Below are 21,152 nucleotides of genomic sequence, written 5' to 3' on the forward strand. Positions count from 1 at the left end.
GTCACACGGGCGGGCCGCCAGTCACGTGAGCCGGGCCGTCGCTGCGGTGCCCGGGCCGTGAGGATCTCGCGAGAGCGGGGGCGGGGCGCGGGCGAGCCGTGTGAGGGGAGCCCCCTGGGCTCTGCGCTGCCTCGGGGGCGTGCCGCATGCCGCTGAGTCTGGAGGCAGGCTGAGGTGAACACAGACGTCTCGCACAGAATTAATTGAGGCCCAGCTGTATAAAAACAGTGGAAGTTGATGGCCAGTATTTCTCAAGCATTCTATGTGTATATATCCAGGAATACATAGAATACATATGAGTCACATGTGTTCCAAGACAAAACAGAGACTGCTAATGACATGTGTTTGCATGGGTAGACACTGCAATTCCGCATAGCTTCAGACGTTTGACGGTTTTAAAGAATCTTTTTTTTTTTTTTTTTTTTTTCTTTTAAGAAAACTAGAAAAGCAGGTAAAGTTAGTTTGTAAACATTCTCAAATATAATGGAGATGGACAGCCCAAGTCATTTGAGCACTTTGTAATCCAATGCTCTCTTATCCACACTGTTAGCGATTCGCTTACTTCATCTGAAACCTCAGAAGCACGGATCTTGCTCCTGAAATCCTGTTTCTAGTAGGATTGGAATGAGTGCCAATAGCAGCGTGGCTCTGCTTTCTCACAGTGACTGCCATACAGTCCCTCTCCTCACTGCAGCCTGCTCCAGATTAATCATCTCTCAAGCAGAATGATTTCTGCTCCCAAGCTGCCTTCACACATTTTTACTTTGAACCCATTCGAAATGCAATTTAGCTACTCCCAGCCGCTGAAGTTCAGCTGCTGTGAACTTGACCTTTCCTTGCTCTTTGTTTCAGTTCATTCACACTTCCCGTTTCCCCAAAAGAGCCTAGATAAATTGATTTGCTCCTTAGGGTGGCATGGGAATCTACCTTTCATTTTCCATGCTATTGCTATAAACACATATTTCTTTTTTAATGCTGCATTTTTATCTGTGTCTTTTTAGACACACTAACGTATTATTTTAATTTGTTTGCTTTTCCCTGCAACACTTCTAGCAATGTTTATTGTTGCCGTGCATTGCCAAAAGCAGAAGTTAGTTTGAAAAAGGACATAATAAGCAGCTCTGGTCAAGTGTTTCAATGACTCATCTGCAGAAGAGTTGAGGGTAATGGAGGTAGGACATGGGTTGTTCTCATTTTGGATCAGTTTTTGGAACCTGCTCTGGGAGTGGAGGAAGGTCTGGAGACACAGTCTCCCACAAGAGATGAGGAGAGAGAGGCCCAAGCTCAGGTTTACATTTGGTGTGCAGTATTCTGCCTCTCTGCTGGAAAATCAGTAGGCATCTGTCATTGGAAAAATAACAGATGCTTGGATTGCTACCAAAAAAATTATTATATATATATAAGTTGCATAAAGCAACAATATTGAGGTAAAATTTGGTAAATAAAGAACATAAGGTTATCAGCAGAGAATGATGTTGACGTTCCCTGCTGTACATCATTAGCTCACTAGGCCTTTACTAATGGTGCAGAGATTGGCACCATACCAAGTTCCACCTCCTCTCAGTACAGGTTTTACCAGGGTGTTTGTTAGATGAATGCATCAACTCTTGCACAACCGTGTTGGCCATCAGCCCCGCTGCTTGGTAACTTGTTGGCTGACATCAATCAAACATGAGAGCAGGGTAAAACATAAACAAAGATACAGCTTCTGTAAAAGCTGCTATATACACACCCTGGGGGGCCAAATTAGTGCCGTCACGGAGGGAAATGAAATGCACTCCATACCCAGCCCCTATACATTTCATCTGACAGAGCTGCTGAACCCAGCATGCTCACAGACCCAGATAATGAACCATGATGCACTCCCTGGCCTTTCTTCAGAGCCATGGATGCAGAATGGCTGCCAATGGGAAACGCTCAGGAGATATAAGAGCCATTACTACAGTAAAAGCTGTCTTGTGAGGTCAAGGCAGAGTACAAGGAAGGGAAACAGAGTACAGGCTAGGAGTTTTTACCAGGAAAGAATTTCCACAAAACATGACTGTTTTCCCATAGTCTTTTGCTGAGTATTACATGACTTCACACAGTTATTTCCTTTCTGAAGAGACATGCTAGAATGGCTAACCAAGTTCACGGTACAGAGTCCCCGCTCCTGAGCATACCCGCCAAAGATAATAAACCTACAAACAGAATGGAACCATTTAGGTAGGAAGACTTCAGTATCAGAGTTCAATTGGTAACCCAGCCCTGCCTAGTCTACTACTAAACTATGCCCTTAAGTGCCACATCTATATGTCTTCTAAATACCTGCAGGGATAGTCACTTCATCACTTCCCTGGACAGCTTGACCCAGTGACTGACAAGCCTTTCAGTAAAAATTTTTTCCTAATATCCAATTGAAAACTCCCCTGGCATAGCTTGATGTCTTTTCCTCTCATCCTGTCACGTGTTACCTGGGAGAGGAGACTCCCCTGGCTACAGCCTCCTTTCAGGCACTTTAAAGGCTCCTTCCCTGAGCCTACTTTTTACCAGCCTTAACAACTCCAGCTCCCCCAGCTGCTCTTCTTCAGACTTCTGCTCCAGACCCTTCACCAGCTCCACTTTGTCCTGGACCCTGGACACTCTCCAGCCCCTCAATGTCTTTCTCATAGTGAGGGGCCCAGAACTGAACACAGGACTTGAGGTGAGGCCTCACCAGTGCCGAGTACAGGGGACAGTCACTGTCCTGCTCCTGCTGGCCACACTATTGCTGACACAGGCCAGGATGCCTTTGGCCTTCTTGGCCACCTGGGCACTGCTGGCTCATGTTCACCTGCTGTCACCAGCACCCTCAGGTCCTTTTCCACCAGGCAGCTTTCCAGTCACTCAGCCCCCAGCCTGGAGCAGTGCATAGGTAGATCTGCGTAACAAATTGAGACACTGAAGTTACTGGAGAGGTGTGTCATTTTGTTCTTCAAAGGCGTATAGTACAAAGAAAGGATGAAAGAGTTAAATTACAAACCCAAGTTCAGATAAAGGACTTGAGGGGAAGCTAAAATACAGACCTACATAAAAAAGATCCAAGGAGAGGGCAGAAAGGAGGCTGTTGGCTGGTTAGAAAGAGCTGTACCTGCCAGCTTGGGAAGCACCTTCAAGTCAGCCCCCAGCCTACATTCTCACACTTGCTGTCCCCTCAGGACATGCTGGGCTAGCTAACAGTATGTCACATTGAGGAAAATTGCTTTTCAATGTATATGTTTAGGTAAGTTTGAGCCCCCACCTGTATCCAGGCTCCTGCTGTTATTTTTGTCATTCCATAGAAGATGCTGTGCAGTTTGTTTTAAGGACACTGAATTGCCAAGATTCAGGTTTCCCAGACATACCTGAACTTAGATGCTCTATAGAGGCCATCTGTTACTTTGCTACTGCCCAACATCCTCAACACTTCCTTTTCCAGGAAGAAATGTTTAACAACCTCAGCCCTGTGGGTACAGGTACGCTCAGCCAATGTGACCCCAAAGAACCAGCAGACTGAGGCAGGCTGCTCAGCCAAGTTCTATCATCAGTTACTATAAGCAATCAAACAGCTCTTGCAGTGTGGAGAAACGATTTCCATGCTGACTCATAAAACAACTGCTTACCTGTTCAGTTCAGCACATAAAATCCCAGTAAGAAAAATTTGAGGAACTCAAATTAAAGATGAGGACTTGAGAAAAGGAGTCATAGTTACCTGGCCTGCCAGTCTCTCCCAAGGCTTTTGAACCTCTGAAGCCACTTGCAGACCAATCTGGAAGTCTTCAGGGATCATGACAGTCTCTGTAGGTTGAGTGGGGTGAGGGGATAGGTAGAGAGCAGCAGCTGAATGAAGGACAAAACCACCACTCCCACAAGCAGAAACGCAGAACCAAGGAGAACCCCTCTGCTGCTTGAGGTATTTGCAGGGGATGATACAGTCAGGTACCAAGGGCATACAGCAGAGAATGACAGGCTTTATAATTTCCACTGCTGTGGAACAACTCATTTTTAATTGCTAGACCAGAATAACATGGTCAAAGAGTTCTTAGTCAGTGGCCATTAAGACAAAGTGCACATCTCATCACTCTTAATTAACATTGCTTCTTGAGGCAGAACCATTTCAGTCATCTTCAGGATAGCACCAGTGCTGCCATTGTTTCAAACTACTGAACCAGAACATTTGGGTTCAGAAGGGGCAGGCAGTACATTGTCACTGCTTCCTAACAGCTACTGCTGACTACAACCAGCTTTCAGTGTGGATAAAGCCTCTCTGGCCATTACCTTTCTGTGAAGCACATATTCCTTTTTTGGTTTAGAGGTCTGGTAAGATGGAGCTCGTTGGTTTCCATATACATAAAAAGTGAACGACAAAGTGAATGGTGTAACTAACACTAAAAAACCAACCACAAAAATAAACTGAAGTGCCCCATTCTCACAAAGGCTAAGAAATTAATACTTAATATGCATCAAAGATTTTATTTGCATTAACTCAAGATTCAAATATTAAAATAAGTCTACATTAAATTATAATATTAAATATGCTTTACATACAAGACACTAAACATGTTTAGTTTCTAAACACAAAGGGAACAAAAATAATCTAGAATTAATAAAATTAATGACACCAGAGGATAGAAGAAGGACTTTTAATACGTAGTTCCACAAGTCGTCACCTCATAGCATTGTTTACTTTAAGAAGTGGCCTTTTAATTGATGCACAAACCCCATGTTACATAAACTAAGTAAGGTATCTCTCAAGAAAATATTGCTCAGTTAAATTCTCTTTTATGTAGCAATCAAAACTCCTTTGGTAGCTCTTTTTCAGAATGAAACATACCAGTACACAATTCAGGAAAAGAAAGTCTTGCAAGTATTACCAGAAAAGGTGTCTTCCTTATACAGTTATCTAACACACCTACAGCGTCATTCATTCTTTAATTCAAATTGACTTACGTATGTACAATATGTAACAAAGTACTCACAAAATCCTCAGTCTTTCAAGACAAAAAGCTATGCTTTCCCAATATTGAGACCATAAAAGTTTTTTTTTTTTTTTTTAAAAACGTTTTGTTTTCTTCAAGTGGAGCACACTGTACAGTAGGTTCCCTGGATGTTTTTTTCAAGGCAGAGCTAAATGTTACGGCAATTACAGAAAGTGAAATACGCCTGCTGCCCTAAAATGAGGTAGGGCCTCTTTGACTCAGATCTAATCTTTGCCACCCAAGCCAGCAAAAGTAGTAATAATAGAACAATTCATATTTTAGCTAAATAATCCAACAGCTAAGAACACACATGAATGCAGTTGTCCTCTTGGCACTTCAAGAATCTCACTTCAAAACCTGATTTATCCAAACCAGACTGAAGTTTCTAATAACGTGAAAGAAAAATAACAGAACACAAGTTTAAGGGTTTTCATGGTGCAAAACTTCAGTGTGTTTCAACAACACTGCTTGTACATACATGTTCATCTATGAAGGGTTTTTAAAAAGTTACCCAAGTTGTCACTGTAGCTAAAGAATGCAGCATTTAGGGACTTTATGGATGCAGTTAGGAACACCTAAATGAAGAAACCAGACTTACCCCCATGACAGAAGTATTTCTAACACAGGTGATTTTACCTTTCCATCCAACTTCAATGACATTGTTAAACAAAACTGTAAAACTAAATTCTGAAGAACCCAAGAGAACAAAAGTTTAACTGAAGGAAAAAAAAACCCAACCCAGGACATTTAAAATTAGTAAGAAGTCTTGACAAAGGTGATCAATTAATATGTCATTTTGCTTCTTTTCCACAGCAGTGCATGCAGCTGGTTGAATAATATACATCAACCTGAAATCTGCTAAAAGGAAAGTCTGGAACAGCATAGGTATTTGGTGTCCTGAAGATATATGATTTTGGTTTTTATTTTTAATTTTTTTTAATACAACTATTTCTTCTCCTTTATGCAACATAGTGGTACTGATTGGGGTTGTCTTTATCTCTCTCCATATAGTCTCTGTCAATGAGAGATTCAATTCTCTTTTTCAAGTCTCCAGGCTACAAGAAAAGATGAGATTAAGTAAAACAGTTAGTAATACAAAGGCAAACATACTTTAAAAAATATTGCTAAAAGCTACATAAGAAATGCATCATAATATATAACTGATGTACTACTGATACTCCATCTTACTTCTGTTCACACAATACCTTAATCTTTGGGTTTAATTCCATGACCTTTCATTTTTCTTGCTCTTATACACAAGCTGAATAGACACATCTCTTACATATATTTAGATAAATCTAGGATGGTTTGACAAACAAAAACGTAAGTTACCTTTACAGGAAATTTCAGTTGATTGTACAATTCAGAAACAAGAAGATTATGACCAAGAGTCTTCCTCATCTTCATTATTCGTACAATAGCAGCATCAATTTGATACTGCCTGTCCTGAAATACTCTTTCAGTTGTGCTGACCTGTTCCTCAACCTAAAGAACAATACAACACCACAAATCATATCACCTTCTGTTGCTACTTTTTCGTAATTATATATCTATAGTTAACCCTGGCAATAAATTGAAACTCATCCTTGAGACAGATGCCTGCATTACTGCATACTAAGAGGCATGTGATTTCTGAAGTGTACTGCTAAAGCAAGTAAAAAAGAATTAAGGACAATGTAAAGGAAAAAATGGCTTATTTTACATTTGATAAATTGAAGTAAATCTTATAAACTTCCTTCATATTTTTGAGAGAACACATAACACTCTGACAGCCCAAATACAGCAGTGTTTTGTGTCAAACTCTAGTTTGAGTTTCAGCGAATTTAATATGCAAAGGCAAAAAAGAAACAAGCCAATGTTAATGAGAATATGTAATCTTGAGTCAAGAATGAGGATTCTGATACAACAAATAAGGTTTATTTTCAGTGCAGAATCAGGGACAACCCTGACTTCTATAGCCCTCTTACTGGCTAAATATAGAAGTGACATGGTGACATTTGATTCATGACTTCAATACCGTACCAACACTTCAGCAATACCACAAACTTCTAAGATAGACTGAAACATCTACAAGATCCTTTTAGTTTAATATATAGGCATTTAAATTTGCAAGCACAGGAATCAAGTTGTTTTCAAGTTCAGGGATTTTAAAGTCTATTGCCTCTCTGAGTCATCTTGACTATTCTTAAAATGAAATATCCACTGAAATTAAATATTACTTTCTTTATATGCAAAAAATACAAGCGATTATATCTTTCCATATGGGATACATGGATAAACAATTAATACATAAACTGAATGAATGCAAGAAGTACATACTGTTTCTTTCATTTGAATCTGGTTGATCTTTATTCTAAACAATTTATGCTTGAAGTCACCATTAAAGATGAATTTATCTCCATCTTCTACATCCTTGCCCTTTGGATTTTTGATCAATACTCGTGCTTTTCCACAAGCTAAGGACTGCAATGTTCTTCTTAATTCACTGTCCTCTGTGAAGGAGTTTAAATATGGGAGAAAGCAGAACAAAACATGAACATCAAGAGTTTTATGTGACTAATCTAGAAATACAATTGAGAAGCTAGTGATTTTATGTTAATACTTTCTTCTAAGTTCCAATTAGGAAGCAGCTCACAGCGTTCAAACTTGGTCTCATCTTTCACAGGTTCAATGCTGAGAGCATGCATGGGATTATATATGTCACAAAGATGGATTTAGGCTCATCTCAGTGAGTTTTCCATCCAAAATAGTTTCAAAATAGATTTCACATTAACACAAACTTGGTTTTATTGCCTTAGTTTTGTGTGGTAGTAATAGGGTTTTGGAAAACAAAAAGTCAGTGTATGACAAGAAACTCAAAGCCACCTATTTTAAGATTTGATCAATGTTTTTATCACACAGCAAAAAAGAGAATAAAAATATGGAAGTCTAAATTGACAACTTTTGTGGGAGGACAGAGCTGACAGCTATTATAGTCAAACTTCTCTCAAAACATGAAAGTAGAAGACAAATGTGTGAGGAAAATTTTACCTAGTAATATTTAAGGCTAAAAGCATTTAGCCAAGAAGATAATTAAAATGTTTAAGACTTTATTTTATGTTGCGAAGTCTTGTATCAAGATTTTGCCTTGAAACAGCCTCTGCAGTCTCTAGACTACTTCATTCACAGTATAAAATTATCACTATATGCATTGGATCTCCTGAACAGAGTTTTAGTTTAAAAACTGAAAGAAAGGTTTTGCAATCTAGCGCTGAAGTACGGCTGAGTAAAAGAATAACATAAGTGATATTTTTAAAATACTTAAGCTTTTACACAGAGCAACCTTTTAATTCTTTTAAACTTCCAACTGTTCTCTGATTTCTAATGAAAACTCCTTTAAACAATGTGGGCTAAACAGGCATTTATGACATTTTGCAACATTTTTTGTGTTTCAACCTCAGTAAATGCAGATTGTTGAGCCATGTTTTTATTCAATCACAGGGCTGCTGTTAAAACACTCTGGAGCTTTGCATGGGAAGTCACAGGTTACAGTATGCCAAAGGGAAGGAATTTATAATTACCTATCAATCCCTGAAGTAGAAGTAAAAACTAGAGTTCCTAGAGGCTTCCTTGATAATAAGACAAGTAAAAACACAGAATATATTTGGATAGCACATCTCAAAGCAGCACAATTAGAGAGAAGATGACCATTCTTTCTCTGAGTAACAGCTTATGCATTTTCTCACTGTCCTAATGTACCAGAGACAATCTCATTAAAGAGGCTGATGATAATTTACTGTAATAGTGATTGGAAAACACAAGTTCCAACCATGGCCAGTTAATCCCTCCAAGAAAAATGGGTAAGAACTTGTAAATTTACACGTAGTGACATGACAAGGGGGAATGACTTCAAACTGAAACAGAACAGATTAGGTATTAGAAATACATTCTTTATTGTGAGGTGGCAAGGCACTAGAACAGTTGTCCAGAGAAGTTCTGGATGCTCCTTGCCTCGAAGTTTTCAAGACGAGGCTGGTTTAATGGAAGGTGTCCCTGCCCAGGGCAGGGGGATGGAACTAGATTACCTTTAAGATCCCTTCCAATCCAACCCATTCTGTGCTTCTGTGCTATTCATCCTGGTCTCACAGGAACACTGTGGACCATGAACTGTTCTTACTATCTAAATTTCTATACTACTTCTGCAGAGGGGAGAGATATAGGCATGGTGCTCAGAGCAATGACATATAGTTAGCTCCCAACTATCAATTCCAGCCACCTGTCTTAAAAACAGTCCACTGAATTCCTTATTTTGTGCTATAATGGAATGGATTTCCACACAGCAGATTTTATCAGTTGCTGTCAGGCAGCCAGAATGCAAGCTCCAAGGGACAACAATCCAAGATGAGAGAGCAGGACCTGGATCAGGCTTGCATGAATCTTTGTTTGTTCTGTAAACATTCTGTACTCCAACCTAATGAGCCTCTCCAGACTATCCTGATAACTATTATTACTAGCATGGATTTTCTTCAGCTCCCTTACCATTAAGAGAGAGGATGACTAACTTGAAGCACTGACACTGAGACAATGAAGCACCCAGGCTGTACTTCCTTCTGCAAGGCATCATTCTGAACCACAAAGGATTCTTGGTATCCCCATTTTACAGCATTTTAGTAAATATATTACAATATTTTAGTACTTGTAAGGGCTCAAATACCCTTTCAGATACTGCTGTATTAGGTTGATCTTAAGTTTCAACATGGAAGGACTACTGGGTATAAACTTGCAGAGTAATGATGACACTGTTTTGCCTGTAACTGTTTCAAGAGAGTAAGAATTCGGGGAGGGGGGGGAACCCCACCCTGGAACATAAAAACACAGAAGACAGATACTGCAGATGGTTAAAAAGAAAACTGTACTCTTCCTCAGCTTTGTCTTCAGGTTCAAGTGCAGAGGCAGAGAGCTACAAAGTACACACCCAGCACACACTACTGCTCTGAACGGATCAGACCTGCTGGGAAGGGGGACCCCAGTGACAGGAACGGGCATCAGGCAGGTGAGCTCTCAGAACACTTCAACTGAAAATACTCCTAAATCACCCCCAAATGACAGCATTCTACAACAGATCATTTTCAAAATATAGTATGTGAAACTGAAAGGGAGCAGAAAGTCTTTATCACCACTTAGATTTTAAGAATTGCAGTAATAGATTTTGTAAATCTAATACGTGCAACACAGCTCTTACTAATAATTTTGTTTTAATTTTATGCACCAAGAAAATACACTAAGAAATACCTGCAGTGTTTTCCTCACTGCTTTTGCTGTGTGTATGCTATTGGCACATAAGTTTGTCCTGATGGTCATGACGAATTTCTTAAAATTAGGCCTTCACATACCAAATCATAATTGCCAATCACTTAATAAATAAATTTAAGAATCAAAGCATTCTTCCTACCTACACCAGTAGCCATTTTAATTTCTTCGAAACTGAATTCATCTCCTTCATTAAACATAAGCAATACTAAAGTCTGAAAAAGTGATACTTGAAACTCCTTCTTCCCCTAAAAGAGAAACAACAAATAATAGTAATATTCAGAGAATTTTCTACTGTACCCCCTACATTTGACAGTTACAGAACATATACATTAATTTTTCTCTTTCTAGAAGAATGGATATGCCTTTTAGAATGCTTGGCACACAGAAGAATGTCTGAATGTAGTACTGAGGAGACAGGATATTCATAAAACCTCCTTTTTTTTCCCTCCTTTAACACTAATAATACGATACACAGCAGAAGCTTGTTAAAATTGCCTGGTATTTATTTCACATCCTTCACTTCATTTTAATTACAATATATGAAATTTTGCTGTTGCCAGCATCAATAGTGAATTTGCCCATAATTAATTCAAGTTAATATTCATAGCAATTTAGTAAAACAGTTCAAGGGGGTTTTTATCTTTGCTGTGGCTCAGTGAAGCTGCACTATTATAAGGCAAGATACTGCGTGAGACAAAACAAAACCACATGAACAAACAGTGCAGTTATTTAATTCAAGAAGCATTTAAATTTTAACCACAGCTATCACATAACACCCTTCAGTCCCTTTATGTATGTCAAGCATACTAAAAAAGCATCACCAGGATTCTTACAATCAAAACAATTCCAAATCGGACATAAAAAAAAGCTGTGTTCTTTTTCTTGCTTTAATTTCTTGTTTTATTACAAATTAATTTATTTGAATGAGCAACAATTCCTTTCAAATTAATATTACCAAAAGGTATCACACTGTCTTGTTAGCTAGGTAGTATTTTAGTTTAATAATAAAAAAACCTACTTTCTGTACAAAATAACAGTATTGAATTGTGATTGTTCCTCCACAAAAATGTTACTACCTTAATAAAAAAATACAACATATGATTAGATTCTAAATAATGCACCTAAATTTTAACATAACAGGCAAAGCATCATGCAAGCAAACTTACTTCCTTAAATTCTGCCTTTAGGACAGCATGCCCTAAAGTGGTCTGCCACTGAAGTTTTCGACCACTGTGTTTTCCCAGGTAAAAGGTTTTAAATACCTCTTGAAGCTTTATCATCTGTTAAGAAAAGAGAAAAAACAATAGCATTTTATCAGTGCAGTGATATAAAAAGATTTCATAAATGTAATCTTTCTTCTCCTCAATCATGTTTCATAATAGGTGCTTTTGTGGGAAAAACTTGATCTAAAGAGCAAAATCTTGCTCTCAAGTAGACTGGCACTATTATGCACATAAGAAAGCCACAATTCAAAAATAACTGATTGTTCCTTGGGTTTTTAATTTACTTGTTTTGTTTTAAATAACAGTAAAATAAACTCCCTAGTAAAGGGTTTTAAACCTCAAAAGAGATACTGGTTTTGTCCCAGCCTTTGAATCTGACCCAGAAGTCATGGGACAACAAGCATCCATCTCACACTTTACACTGGCTAGTACCATGGGCTTTTAAGTTCTTCCTGTAATTTGCGGATGGAATGTAACTCAGTCCAATTCCACAACTTTATGCCCTCTTACTTCCAAGTAAGAGGGTTCTACTCCTCCATTTTCATAACGTGTCGCTCAGGCTGGTTCCTTCAGTAGTCTGCCATGGAGAAAAAGACACTTCAAGAACAAGAGTACAAGAGCTTCCATATGTTCCAAACTGAGTGGGAACCCCACTACCACCTCTGACCTCTGAAGTGCTTCCCACACATCTGATCAAGCAAGATATTGTAGGAAATAGGGACTCCAAATACACATTTCAACCTAAATCACTCCTGGAAGGAGCTTTGCAAAAATCTCTCAACTTGGAAACAATCAATCATTTTTCAGGCAGTATTACTTAAATGCAGGGGCTAGTTTTGTGTGACACATTGCAGGGAACAGAGAAAGGATCTTTAAAAAAAGGAATATACAATAACATAACTATTGGCTAGTTCAAAGTGCCTAAGCAATGCAGTTAAAGATTGGCTAAATTAAGTTAAACTGACCAATTGTAAACTTTTTAGTAACTGCCTGCAATTCTAAGTAAGGCAATGATACTATTATTACTACACAGAAAAAAAGCCACATATTTTTTGCAATTCTGGAATCCTTAAAATTACATAACCCCCTTAAATATCTAGCAGAAAAACGTTAAATGAAGGGCATTAATGCACCCTGTGATAATGATTCCATTCTGTAAAGTGCATTTAGAAGAAGAATTCAAACACAAACCTCTGAATTTAAATGGACTTCCATAGGTGTATAAGTTGGCCAATATCCCATAGTTAATATATTTACTGTCAGGTCTATATTTCCTGGGTCACTTTGGTTCTGCATATACTAAAAAACAAGAGACAAAGATTATTCAAGTATACTGTCGCCTTACTAAATTAGAAAATGTATGTACTTAAATTAGAAATTTAAGACTAGTCTAACAATAAAAAATTCTTACAGGCCACGTCCTTGATTAGACATCCTCTACCAGGATTTTCAGTAACTAACTAATGACCACTTCCCCAACTTCAAAACACAGCAAGCAGTTAGGAGAACAAAGAAAAGATCAACATGCCTTGAAATAGCCTAGACCACTGTCTATACAGGGTGCTAAGGTCAAAAACTTTATTCACATGCAAATAAAGTAACAGAAAAGAAATCATGGCAAGGGCTGTAAGCTCAAAAGGATCCCCTTGAACTTTTACACCTGTTAGACAGAACTTTTTCATATAATTGGAGTAGAGCACCAGTCAAGCCAGACTGCAAAATCTGGGACAGAAGAGTCACTACAGTATTTTATTACAGGTGTTGACCTGGATCAGATCTCTACCCCAGCATCTTGACTTCAGTAAGGTCCCAGAACAAGTAGCCAGAGAGAAATGCAACAACACTGTGAGCATGTACAGTATTTCCTGCAAGCAATTATCAGTCACCATCAGGTTGGAAACTTCGGGGCTGAGACACACAGTTTCTGTGCACTTAGCAACCTTCAGGGAGCTTCTCTGGTGTGGGCCATTCACAAAAAAAAAATCATCAGAGCAGCACCAGTTTACAGAGTGAAGGGATACAGACTTCCAAGGATGTCAGTCAACTAAATTACTATGTGGTATTTAGACTAATTTACTTTAAAAGGAATCAAATAAAACTGTATTTTTAATATTATACAATAAAATTATTGTATACAATAAACAAATCCTGTTGTATAAACAGAACAGTAAGCAGACACCATTATTGTGGCTAGGACCTGCTCAAAAGGTGTTTTGTTTAATTTTAGCTTAATCCAAGGGACAGCACCATTAAAGGCCTCTCCATGACTGTGGAAAATTGAGTATACAAACAAAAGCTAAAGGTACCTGTTTGAACTGTACCATGACATCTTTGGACAGTTCCATGTCCTTGAACATACCCTCCAGTTTGCTGGTAAAAGCAGCACCACATTCTGTCACACAAAAAAGGCAAAGATCCCATAATTAAAAAGAAGCACAGAACAAGTGAAACATTTAACCTGAGACAGCTGAGCCACATTACCAGGTTACAGAGCACCCACAAATAGGTACGTTTTCAGGATTTTGCTCCTCTGTAGGTACATTAAATAAACCAGTCTCATACCTAAGAAGTCAGCCTGATAGTTCTTGCTGAGCATAATGAAAGGTCTGATATACATATATATATATCCACCTCCCCAAGTATATAAGTTAAGAGCTGTCCAGCTATTACTTAAAATTTGGCTTGTCACTTCTTAAAAGCAAGAGAAAATAGGGATTCCAATTTGCACGCCAAGAAGTAATACAAATTCAACACATCTGAAAGACACCTACCATGTTTAAGCTTTGACAACATGGACTTCTCAGCATCTACTGATGCACTTTTTCCCACCAGCAGTCTTTTGGCCAAGTCTTTCTTATAAAATGCCTCAAATACATCTTTCCCTGTAAGGAAATTGAAACAAAAATAAAATGAAATGATACAGTCTATCTGCACCTAACTGACCTTCAGGTTTGTGACACAAGCCTTTCTCATGAAAAGCTGATTAGCAGAACAATACTCATTATGCAGCAGTGAAGAACAACATGTAGACATTTTGTTCTTTTAATATTTTAGTAATTTTTAACATATTTTGCAGAATTTTTACTTTATTTAGTTTTTTATTTCTGCCCCAGGAACTTGGGCTGCCTTGTATTTTCCACTGGATCAGCTGCAAAACTCATGAAATTACTCTGGGCTCCAGAAGAACATTCTCCCTCCACTGGTCTGACTTATTAAGAAGAAAAAAGGTGGGGGGAGAAGGTTTTCTATGCATTAAAGAATATATTTTAAAAGCCTAAGGCAAAGAAAATTTAACGGAAGTCTTCTCACATGGCTTGCCAACAGCCTTTTGAAATGAACGAGTCATATTGATACCCACAAACTTTCACACCTTAAACCCAAGCTTCCTCCTATTGACAGTGCAAAGATACCAGCAAGGTTCCCTTTTAAGAGGAACAAATTTACTGTAACCCAAGCCACTATTTGTGCTGCCTACAGTAGCCCCTTGTAATTCCTTGCAAACACCTTCCAATTCAGTGCTTATGATACACCCATCTTCTTTCCCCATTTAGTGTTTCTTGTGATAGTCATCTTCTTTCCCCATTCTGTCCTGGCAAAGTTTCATGAACCAGCTGCATCAAGATATTATAAAAAAGGCCAATGCCCAGAAACTACCTACTAATTATCATCTGCTCTTAAAAGAGCTCCTCTGTACTAGACAGTTCAAAATAAAATTTGTGCCTTTAGCTCAGTACTAGAAAAAATACGAAGAGAAAAAGAGTTGGTGAAAGTTTCAGGTTAACAAAAATTAAACCTCTTCAGCTGACAAGCTACCAGTATAACTGTTTTCATTCACCATCTCAATCTGAAAAGTTGTTAGGTTTTCATGCTTTGTGCCTACAACGTACATAAATGGACAGGAAAGAGAAAATCTGTACTGTCATTAGAGAGGCTGTCATTACAGGCATGGTTAATTTACGTTAAAAAACCTCCAGCATCACCTCTAACTCTTAAGTCTCCACTCACAAGACTCTGAAAGGTCTGTAACTTGCCAATCTCCACAGAACTGTGTGTCCATCCCAGTACATTTATTGTGCTCCTCCAGGTGTAAGGCAACCTGAACTAAAGATCAAATTGAGCAGAATTTCATGCTGAAAAAACCTCCTGCATTCAGAGGAAAGCAGCCCTAATAGCAGTAAGGGGAACAGTTTTAATTGCATCAACAGTGAACTGTTATTTCTTACCATGAATGAATCTAAATATGATCATGATTTTGTCAAGGATTCTTTCCAGCTCTTCATCTGTTGCTTCTTTATTACCAGCTCTTAACTTGGAATCCACATATTTTGCTACAAATAAATAAAATTAGGTAACAGCTTAAAAAATAGATCTAAAATACCAATCTCCTTAAGCATCTCCTGCTTGAAATATTACTATGTGTTAAATACTATTTGTTAAAATACAGGATAAGCACTAGATTTTCTATTTTCCCATCCCTATGTTCAGTGGAATGACAGCCGTAGTATATTACTGGAGCCCTACTATATATAATGGAAAAGAACTGCAAAAAGGAACAGTCCAAGGCAAAAAATGAATACAGTATAATAATTCAAATTAATGCATTAGAAATTCCCAGATTTTGTGTTATACTCATACAAGCACCTTACTTGTTGAAAGACAATGTTTTGGAAGCATACAATGCATATGGATGTATTTTATGAGAAACAGAAACAACATAAAGAGGACTATATTTTTGTAAACGTTTACCATGTCCCTCATGCTCCTTGGTAGGAGCATATTAAAATTTAAACAGAAGCAATGCTTTCCAGTCAGTAGTTTCAGAATACCAGAAATAAGGTTAAGCCTTGAGTTTAGCTAAGTATTTATTAAGCCACATTAGTATCCTTATACAACCTTCTGTGTAAGAAAAAAACCTTTGTGGCAGCTGGAACACCATGATCCACAAATGACAACAACCCATATCATGGCTTTAACCTGTATCACTATGTTGTGCAATCTGTCCTACATAAAGCTGATTTTAGAAGGAAGACACAAAATAAACCAAATAAAGGCAAAAGAATGTACAGAGGAAAAACAAACAACCAAGGAGCAGGATCCTCTCCTGGTGTAAAATGCCACAGCTCCAGTTTTTCAGCAGGCAAAACTGTAAAGACAGCTTTTGCCAGATCAGGGAAAAACTAAATAAGAGTATTTTTAAAGTATTTGTTATTATCTTTCTCCTTAATAAACACAATTTCTCCTGTCAAGGTAGTGGGTTTTTTTTACCCCCTCTAATAAAACTCCTTATAACTCAAGGCTTCAAAATTGTTATCCCAACTTTAGGCTTCAAAGCAGGTGGATGTGCTGTACTTACTCCTTCCTGAGAGATCCAGAACATCCACAGAACTCCTCTACCACCACAATTAAAGCCAGTTCCCCTTTACTTGCCACAGCTGCTGCTCCCCGTGGCCATATAGTCCCGTGGCAGCCCCAGAGCTCCACCGAGCAGTTGTTAGCCCCAGGCCCCGTGCAAGCAGCAGAGCGCAGGGACAGGAGGGTGACAGGTGACATGCTCCACCAGGCCCCTGACAGCACACCCAAGCTCTCAGGGCCCACCACGCACTCAGGTTAACGTTTGCCTCACGTCCCAAAACCAGTCTCCTAAAGCAGAATGCGACTCCACCACTATTGCACTAGCACACTCAGCAGCATTATCATGCTTTCTATAGATTTTTGAAATATTTTACAGAAAAATATTTGTGTACCTATCAATTCTGCAGGCTTATTTGGTCTCTTGTTGATAAATGTTTCAAAGGACTCCTTCATCAAGTTTATAAATTTTTCATTTTTCTGAAAGCACACTTCTATGATATGGTCCACTTTATCCTTAAAATCTAGTAGCTCTTGCACCATATCCTTGTCTTTTTCAGGATTAACCACTATTGTTGTCCCAAAGTTCTGTAAAACAAACACTTTTGATAGTAAAATACTTCAGAGTGCTACCTATCTCCCCCAACAGAATCATTTACCCTTATAAAATTTACCATTAGGAAAAGGAATTTTTTTTACAGAACTAGTTATGACTGCAAATTCTTAAAAAAATGAAATGCATTGAAATTTAAAATAAAAACTAGACACACATCAATGGATTTCAAACATTGGTGTTTGATTTAAAGATTATTTACACTTAAGACAAAAGTAAAAAAAATAATTAAATAAATACACAGTAGACATGACTATGACGTGCAGGTTTACAGTGAGATACAGAACCATGAATAATGTAAAATAAATTAAATGGAAACTGCCTCAGAAACGTTAAGTAAAAAGGAAAATTTGCACTCTTTTTCTTAAACCCCCTGGAGAGCTTCCTTGGTTAAACAGGTAGCAAAAAAATTAACTGCTGCTCAGCCCACTAAGACATCTCTTTCATCAAGGGATCTAAACCACAATGATCCTAGCTAACTTACAAGGAAACAAAACTTTCCCATGCATAAGCAGTGGACACAGATTTGATTTTCTCTTTCTGTTCCTAAATTTATTATCTCAGAGATAGAACATCATTTGTCTACTGAACCAAAATACCCTGTATGGGAGGATTTTCACCTACCGGACAATCTACATTTGCTTAGTAACACTGATCAGTGCCCTGGACAGAATGATCAGTTTTCCAAGGTGAGAAAGAGGAACATCTGCACAGCAAAAGCAAAACAGTATTCAATTGGTATGTTTTCACCAACTGAAGTATGCTAGCCAACAACAGTAAAAGAGATAGGGGGAAATCCCTCTCCAGCCTCAGAATTTCCACTGCATTATCTAATTAACCACTGTCATCTTTCATGGAGATCTCTCTCAAGTACCATTTCAGAGTAAAGCGGAACAGAAGGCTCCCAAGGTCCTTAGATTCAATTCTTGTATCACAAAATCACAGAACAGTCTGGGCTGGAAGAGACCTCTGATTATCACCTAGTCCATCAGATCTTCCACTGGTCAGAATTTCTCCCTCATTAACACAGCATTTGGGTGTCTCTCAGTCTCTGTCAGGTATATTCATAAATTGCAGATATTTCCCCTATTCTGCAAACGGCAAACTGAGGTACAAAAAAACCAAATGGCACCTCTGAATTCACAAAAAAGGTAACTACAATGGATCAGAGATCCTTACCACAGTAACCTGGCTCACAAGATAAACACTGCGAGTTCTTGAAGCCTCTCTTTACTGTCATGCAGAATGTTTGGCAGGAGGAGATTTAATTACACTACAGAAAAGGTTTTCTAGGTTTTTAGAGTATGTACATAAAGCCATTAAGAAGTGTGATTCTGTGAGATACAGGGTATGATGAGCTAATTTAGCAACTTGTTGCTGTGAAAGGAAAGTTTCCTGTCCTTATTTTCTACCCATATTGAACTCCTGCTTCTTTCCTTGGACCAGTACCTGGACTTCTCTGAGTCTCTTTAGCTCACGAAACCTGAGATTAATCTGACCTTGCCCGGGTACTGTGATAAAACATCACAGGAGAATCTATGGAGTGGCAAGCAGCACTAAGATTAAGTGAGGAGCACTATCTGGGAGAAAGGAAGATGATCCTCCTCAGCCACAGCACCACCATTCAATTAGGCAACACCCTAAGAGTAAACTCCATCTCTGTTCTGGGGGCAGAGGATAACTATGTTCCACTCCCATGAGCTGCAGCACTGGTAGATCATGCTGAACTCCAGACACAGGAGTGCAGAAAAGGCTCTTCTAGAATTAACTCATGTTGTGCACTTAGTCCTGAAGGTTGAACACATGGGCAGTTCAGGGAAAGAGCCATGACACTGAGAATTGTCAACTCCAGGGAGAAAAATCTTTTGTGAAGCTTTCCTGCCTTCATCTTGCAAGAGCACTAGAGGGCAAGCTCTCTGGGGCAGCATACTATATGGCTATTATGCCTGACAACCAAACCCAAAGCAAATAAATACAACTGATGGATTATTTTCAATAGGAGCATACCCTTCCCAACAGCTTTAATACGTATCAGCATTGTTGTAGGCTGGTTATGAGTAGCACTGCCTAAGCTGCAGAAGAAACCTGATGTTTCACTGGTTTTGCAGGTACGTAAACAGTTATTTGCAGCAAAACAACATATAGTACAGTCCAGTATAGTCTAAACACATGTGCATATGGTTCTATATAAAAGCAATGCAACCAAAACCACCCTATATAATGTTCAACCCTACAAGGAAAGCAATTTCCAAGTAGAAATTTAAATTCAAAGCAGGCGTTATTGTTTCTCATCATGTGATTGTTACTGAGGCAGAAGCATTTACATCCCTCCCCATATTTACTTAAAACAGAAATCTGGTGATACACCTCTATGCTAGTCTTTGTTTTGACAGAAGAAATTTGTAACAGCATAAATTTTTATATTAGTAACAGAACTTTGAAATACCTTGATGTATTCACTCCAGTGTTGCAAAAGGATCTGCTGCCCACCTTTCACCCGGCTGAACAGCTGGTATGTCTGAGTCAAATCTGATATTCTGTTTTCATCGAGCAGGCTATCAAGTCCTAAAAAAAAAAATAATTTAGAAAAAAGAGCAAATTTGAATACAGTTGCATACATAGAGTTAGAAATATATTAGAGAACATATCAATTAGAGAATATACTAGTATTTCAACTGAAATACTTTTCCAGCCAGGTGATAATCATAAGCCTTTTGCAGAATGGTTATGAAGAGAGCTTGACATCAAGGGTATAGTTTTATCAGTGATCTCTAAAGAAAACAGGTAGCTAAGTAAACTGCCCTAAATTTAAAGTAATGATAAATACTTCATGAGATTTGTTTCTGTGGAGCATGGTGAGCCATGTTTTTAGATTAAGAATGTGCTGGGAACACTCTACACTCCTACCAATGGAATAACAGAGAATTAGAAATTCCTTTTAAGCAACTTCTGCTTTGTCAATTCACTCTACATGAGACTAAGCTCTGGGCTAGCCAATGGAGAAGTTAAGCCCAAGGAATTCAACAAGCAAATAACTTCACACACACTTTTCCATTTGACAGTATGACAGATGTAGTTCCAGTGCAATCAGAAGTACACGGTCTGGTGACAGTTACAGAGCCCTTAGTAATAACAGAGCACAGCATCAAAGATTGATGACTTTTTTTGGGGGGGGGGATGGTGGGGGGGGAAAGGCACTTTATTTTACACAGGTTCACATTTTGCACCATCAGTGTAGCCGACACTATACAACTGTCCTATTTCACCAAATATATTTCACTAATGCCCATTTTTAACTGATATAAAACACTGATTTGTGAATCGCTACCAAATTATCCCATATTCTACTATATTTTTCAGCTTAAAAATACTTCCAGTGTATATTGTAACTTTCATGCATATTCAGAAAGGCAAACAATGTTCAGGAATGATGTTAGGTTAACTTCTGCCTGCTATTTTGAGATTTCCTAAAACTTCTCAGGTACCAGAAGAATAGACATACTTTAAATGTAAAAAACAGACTACAGAGTCTCAAATACAGGGGGGTTTAGTGCTCCCTTTTCATTGAACATGGAATTAAAATCCTGGAAATCAAAGAATCATAAAAGGGCTTGGATTGGAAGGGACCTTAAAAATCATCTTGTCCCAATCCCCAGTTGTGGGCAGGCACACCTTCCACCAGACCAGGTTGCTCACATC

The 21,152-nt window shown here is 38.4% G+C and overlaps 1 protein-coding gene across 9 annotated transcripts in view; it reads right to left on the reverse strand.

Annotated features, from left to right (window-relative positions):
* Positions 1-4,454: 4,454 nt before the first annotated feature.
* Positions 4,455-21,152, reverse strand: part of CUL4A (cullin 4A) — a 33,817-nt gene continuing 17,119 nt past the window's right edge. For 4 of the 9 annotated variants that reach the window (XM_066313758.1, XM_066313757.1, XM_066313764.1 and 1 more), the window contains 11 exons: positions 19,900-20,018; positions 17,236-17,428; positions 15,715-15,819; positions 14,263-14,373; positions 13,798-13,883; positions 12,683-12,790; positions 11,435-11,548; positions 10,408-10,513; positions 7,296-7,468; positions 6,309-6,461; positions 4,455-6,031 (listed from right to left, as the gene is read on the reverse strand). In XM_066313758.1, the coding sequence (XP_066169855.1) occupies positions 5,936-6,031; positions 6,309-6,461; positions 7,296-7,468; positions 10,408-10,513; positions 11,435-11,548; positions 12,683-12,790; positions 13,798-13,883; positions 14,263-14,373; positions 15,715-15,819; positions 17,236-17,428; positions 19,900-20,018 (1,364 nt within the window). In that variant the 3' untranslated portion in view covers positions 4,455-5,935. Of the gene's footprint in view, positions 6,032-6,308; positions 6,462-7,295; positions 7,469-10,407; positions 10,514-11,434; positions 11,549-12,682; positions 12,791-13,797; positions 13,884-14,262; positions 14,374-15,714; positions 15,820-17,235; positions 17,429-19,899; positions 20,019-21,152 lie in introns of those variants that run through there. The other 5 variants (XM_066313759.1, XM_066313760.1, XM_066313762.1 and 2 more) reach the window with 5 other exon arrangements.

The sequence above is a fragment of the Sylvia atricapilla genome, chromosome 2 (assembly GCF_009819655.1).
Source record: "Sylvia atricapilla isolate bSylAtr1 chromosome 2, bSylAtr1.pri, whole genome shotgun sequence".
In the NCBI taxonomy this organism is placed as follows: domain Eukaryota; kingdom Metazoa; phylum Chordata; class Aves; order Passeriformes; family Sylviidae; genus Sylvia; species Sylvia atricapilla.